At 35.3% G+C, this 6,000-nt stretch overlaps 1 protein-coding gene across 1 annotated transcript in view; it reads left to right on the forward strand.

Moving 5' to 3' along the window:
* The window catches only part of LOC108366506 (uncharacterized), a 61,145-nt gene that overhangs the window by 42,992 nt on the left and 12,153 nt on the right, over positions 1-6,000 (forward strand). The window contains exon 5 of the mRNA XM_017620924.1: positions 1,736-2,284. Within this exon, the coding sequence (XP_017476413.1) occupies positions 1,736-2,284 (549 nt within the window). The remainder of the gene's footprint in view (positions 1-1,735; positions 2,285-6,000) is intronic.

The raw sequence follows: 6,000 nt of genomic DNA on the forward strand, positions 1-6,000 counted from the left end.
TTTTATTTCGATGCTGAGGTTCAAGGCAGGTTTTATGCATCTTAGAAAGGTAGGGCTTTTGGCTCTTTGCCTGAAGCTCTTTTTTTGTGTAATTTCCAGGCCCAATTGAGAAATCAACTGAAAGACTTTTTCATAACTTCATTAAGGAATGACCAATGACACAATAGGGATAGGAAACTGACAGTTAAGATTTATGAGAACCCGAAACTAAGTGAGTAGCTTAGCTCAAATATTTCGTTTAAATATCAGGGACACTTAACACTTAGCAAAAACCTGCACTGAAAAAAGTTACGCCCACTAAATATGTGTACATATTTCTTAGTGTGGGGTTTTAAAATAACCTTCGATACTTCGGCTATACGGGGCTTTGATCGGATCAACTATTGCTAAACGATCTGCAAAAAAAAGCATACGTGAAGTTCAGTGGTGGCTCTTAATGCTCTTTTCGATTTCCCCTGCATTTAGAGAAGCATCGATTAAGCGGTCGGCTACATTCCCTCGGACAGTGGCACGAAAATAATACTACTTAGTGCTATTCGTACTTGTACTAGAATTCCTCTCTTCTGAGAGGAAATTACTGCGTCAGCATGGATCTTAGAGAAAATTCGAGATTTCCTGAACCTCTTATATGGGATAAAAAATTATCGAAAAATTTAGGTGGAGACTAAATTGCAACAAAAAAAAAAAAAAAATTAAAAATTTTTAGTTATATGCATTAAGTGTTGAGCAACTAACTTCGCCACATCACAAAATCTTTTTCACAACCATAAAAAAAAAAGTAAGAAATGTTTGAAGCGGAGTTAACTTTGTCAGGTCGTCCGCTCGTCCTTTACTTTTTTCCATTCAAATTTCTTGCCTCTGCGGCTCAAGCATTGGAGGCTTAAGTTCTTGAGTTGCTAATTTATGATTTTCCGGCCTACTTATGTGCATATATTAATCCAATGCACCAACCCACATACAAATAATAGTGAAGTGCAAAGAAATTTTACAAATTAAAAGCAAAAATTTATATAAATATTTTAAGAGCAACTTTTTTTTATCACTTCAGAAGTAAAAAAATTAAATTTATGGTCATCTGTGAACTGGGCATTAGTATATACTTGGTAAGTTTACGACTAAACAAAAAATATTTGATTACTTAAAAGTTGGACATAAATTTATGGTAATTTAAAAACTGGGCATAAATTCTTGGCTATAAATGTGCTGAGTTACTCAAGTTCACAATTATTTATTTGGTGAATAAACCTGTAATTTTCGAAGCACAATTTCGTGTCTTAGGTCACATAAAAAGATAAAACATTTAAATCAGATAAAGAACTTGAAATGCTTTAATTTATTAGAGAAATACCAGAGGAAATCAGTAAGTCGCCTGCGGCTTATTACGACGAGCGCTGTCATTAAAGCCATCGGCCGCGGAAACTGCGAGCTTCTTCTTTAAACTGTGATTCTGATAATAGAATTTAAGTAATAGCTGTATTACGGTACGCATACATGTATGTAAGTGTGTTTAAATATACATCAAGTACATTGGTGAATTTTTGCTTGAAATATTTTCGTGCTCAATTTAGTGACTTCGTCTAGCCTACATACATTAAACTCACACACCCACACGAACACATACATCCAACTGGCGCATAGAATGAATTACGCACCTATATATGTACTTAAATCTTTGTAATAAATTTTGTCAATCTCATTAAATTTGTTAAAAAAAAAGAAAATATTTGCTTCACAGGTGCTTTATAGCAAAATTGCCATCGCTTTGTGGCGTAGTTCGCACGGTCTTTCGCATCATTTAGTTACCCAGCATGAGCAGCAGCAGCAGGCGCAGCACCAACAAGAGCAGCAAGAGCTAGACGAAAGCATGAGTTTGCATAACAGCATGTATCAACATCAACATCAACATCTACATCAACATCAACATGCAAATCAACACAACCACAGTCTCAAACAAAACCATCATCAACATCATCATCTCAACCATCATCATCACCATCACATGCCGCAAAATCATCATCCACCGTCGTCGATTCTACAGGCCACCATCAATCACCATCAAAATCACCTGCAACAGACACAAACAGCGCAACAGTTGCCAGCAGCTGCACTAGCGATTGGTACACCTGAAGTGGGCGTGGGCGTGGGCGTGGGCGTGGGCGTGGTCGGTGTGAACAGCGGTGGTGTTGTCGTTTGTGGCGGTGCCATCAGCCAAACGGGCGGTTTATTGTCGCGTAAGCAGAGCAGCAAATACGACAAACGCGGCGTAAGCATCACCGAGAGTCAGGTGAGTTGTTAATTAAATTTGTACGTGTGCATTAGCGGTTGAGTGTGGGTGTGTGTGTGTGTGTGTGTGTAATATGAAATTATTTAACATGACATGCGTGCTGTCTTATGTTGGCTTTGGCCTTTATGAGGACGACAAGTAATATGAATTTGTATACTTATGAGGCATTAGCATGTTTATTGCACTTTGCTGCGTCACACTCGCGGATTTCAGTGGGTGTGGGGCATATTTGGATTTCGCTTTATTAAATTTTACGCGGCATATTTTGCATATTAGCAATTTAGAGCGGAGTGTAACTGAGTATAGGTAGATACTTACGTACGTATGAGCATTGCGAGATGATTAGTATGGTTTTGGGATGAGAAAATAAATAAAATAGAGTGTGACATACTAAATAACATTGCGGATAGCTGTGCGCTACAGAAATGTTTGTAAAGCCAATGAGTTAAATTACGTCACTCTACAAGTAGTACTCTAGACGACTTCCGATCCTCCTTAGAATAATAAATGCATCAACTTTGACTTATGCTCACACAGAAAATTAAGTTTCCACTGAAATATATGAGTTGAGTTAAGATGAAGTGAAGTGAGTTTAGATAAGTTGGTGAAGTTGGTTAGAAGTGAGGTGAGAAGGTGAGGTGAGGTGAAATAGCATTAGTTGGGGTGAGCTGAATAGAGGGGAGTTGAACTTAGCTCGTAGCATATTATAACATAACAAAAGATAATAAAACACAACATAACGTAACTTAAGATAAAATAACATAACATAACGCAACATAACATAACATAACATAGCATAACCTAACATATCATACCGTCGCCCGTACGACAGAATGATGAATGCGTAAAAACTAAAATTTTGGGAAATCAAGTTTGAAAGTTTTTTTACTAGACTTGACTCTTAGGCAATTGAAATTGTAAAATATGTGGTCTCCGTGTAAGCCTGATATTCTGGGTTTTGCTGTAACATAGAACATCCAAAGGTTAATCAAGTTAGCCCAATAATTAAAAAAACTGGTAAATTTGCACATTCATGCTTCCGGCTAAAGGATGGAGATACCAGAGAACGTATGTAATATATTTTATATATATATATACTATATATATAAATATAGAATTCTATGTCTAGAAAGAAAAATCTGGTAACTCCCACACCCAATTAAAAACCAATTTTGCAAACATGAAATAAATTAAACCCAATAAATTGCCACATTTATCATTTTCACTCAAGATAAGTAACAAATTAAAAATAGTTACTTTTCTAATTTATTTACCGATAACTTTTCATGCACACGAAAAAAGTTTAACTTAAAATTTCAATTCGCCTGCCGCTGCCTTCACCACACAAACTCACTTATGCATTCCTAATGAACGGAAATCAGATGAAACTTTGGCAAAAAGCACATTTGGCTAGCGGAAATTTTCAAGAAAAAGAACAAGTAGAAAACATTTCCATGCAACCAAACTTAAGCAATAAGTTTTATTCTTCGACGAAAATTTTTGGCCCAAAGCTACATAATCTGCACCAAAAGAACCACAGCTAATCCGACACAGCCACAATGATAGCCACAAATGTAGCCGAGGTGGCTGCATTTTGGTAGAAAGTGAAAAGGTTACAGCGTTTTCTTTTTACCGAAAAATGTTGCACTCTCAGTGCCCCCTACGCACAAATACTAAGGAGAGGGCTATGAAAAGCCAACATATTTTGTAGAAACCAAAACGCCATTACTTTCATCTACAGGGTTGCTGAAAGGCTTCTCTCCGAAGAAGATGCGAAATGTTAGAAATATTAATAAATTACTATTTTTCTGACGTCATTCGTTTTCTAAATTTAAATTTATTTTTATATATCAATCGATTTCTCTCTCTAATTAACCCAATAACACTGTTTATCCAACTCTTGACACTTCAAATCAACTGTCACCAAATGCAAACTTGCATTCGATCCACTACTCAGCTGGCCAATAAATCTACTCCGGTTGCGCTTAATTTGCCAACGCTTTCGTTTGTTAGTTACTCTTCACCGCCATTTGGCACCAGCGCGCGTTGAATTGCCGGCGAAGGTGGGGGTGGCTGGTGAGTTATACGAACTTTTGAATGACTGCGCATTAGAGAACATTTCTCCAACTACTTCCATTAGTATTTTAGTTTTTTCTTCTTCTTTTTGTTCACTTTTACTCTATCACCTTTGAGTTCAACTACAACGGACGTCTGCCGTGGAGGCTGTGTCTCTGGCGCATCAAGGTGCAACTTTTGTGGAAAGTTCAAAGTTTTCACTTAATGCCTTTGGAGTGAAATAAATAAAGCAGATAATCGGCGGAGGAAACTATTTATGCTTGTGATAAGCGTGAAAAGAGTTGAAAGGATAAAGAGAATGAAGAAGGAAATGTTTAAGTGACATCGAGTAGAAAATTGTAAAAAAATATAAAATCACTATTTATTTAATAAAAAAAAAATTAGCTTAAATTAGTACAAACGTGGATGCAAACTGAAGTTAAAAAGTTATAAATATATTTTATGATTCAGGTAATTCGATCTTAAGATACGGAAGACTTTTCATACTAATACGGTACACACTCGTTGCTCTACTAAATAAGTAACAGTACAGTTGGAAAAACAAAAGCTCGATTTGTAGCTCAATGCTGCATTTAGTAGATGTAGAGCAAATTATTAAAACAAAACGTGTACTAAAATATGATGATATGGGAAACAAAAAAAATAATGCATAAAATTGTTAAAAAAAAATAATCGACTTCACTTAATCGACTAACTGTTTCGCTCACAAAAAACTAGTCGCCTAATCGTTTATTTTCGATTTTTTTACTAGTCTTTTTATAAACATTTGTTTTTATATTTTTTTAATACCTAAATTCATTGAGAAAATCCAACCGCGCTAATAAAATCATTTTATGGTGAAGAACTGCCACTATTCGAATAATTTTGGCTAGAGAGATTTTTAGACCACTCGATAGTGAGCGGTTAGTCGAAAGTGAACGGTTAGTCGAATTCGAGCGTTTTCAGTTTTCAGTGACATCATTTCTCTTTTGACCTTACAAAAAAATTAAAACCTCCGATTTTTTTAACTTTAATTTAATTAACATATTATTTGCAATATCATGTTAAAAAAAAAAAAAAAAAATCAAAAAAAAACCCTTTATATGTATGTAAAAAAACAGCTCTAAAATAAAAATACTCTAAATTAACAAAAGTAAATAAAACATTTGCCAACTTTCTCAATAACCAAGATCTAGGGAAGGTTTTGATTTTTATTTTTTTGCTTAAAAATAATCCTACAATTTGAATATTTATTTTTTGATCTTTTCTAAATCCTTTATGATGTAAGAAATTAAATCTAAAAATAATGGTTATAACGGCTGATAACCTTCCTCCTTTTTGCAAATGTGTGTTAAGCTCTTCTTAAAAATCATGGCAAATTTCAAGTTGATATCTCTAAAACTTTGGCTAAAATGGAATTTTCACGCCCTGTGATTTGGTGCACATGCAGCTAAAATGGGCCTTCCATACAAGTAAAGAAACGGTCCTGCACTATATTTGCGAGTATTGGAACGAAACGTCACTGTTGACAGTCATAATTTTGAGGTGGTGAAGGACACCACCAATAATGTCAGTCTGGAGATAAATCGAAGAATAACTCTTAGCAACAGGTACTACTTTCGGCTCGGTAGCAGAGCCCACTATCGACGAACGAAAATCAC

This window comes from Rhagoletis zephyria, unplaced genomic scaffold, assembly GCF_001687245.7.
Source record: "Rhagoletis zephyria isolate East Lansing unplaced genomic scaffold, Rhagoletis_zephyria_1.1 Rzeph_scaffold_02296, whole genome shotgun sequence".
NCBI lineage: Eukaryota > Metazoa > Arthropoda > Insecta > Diptera > Tephritidae > Rhagoletis > Rhagoletis zephyria.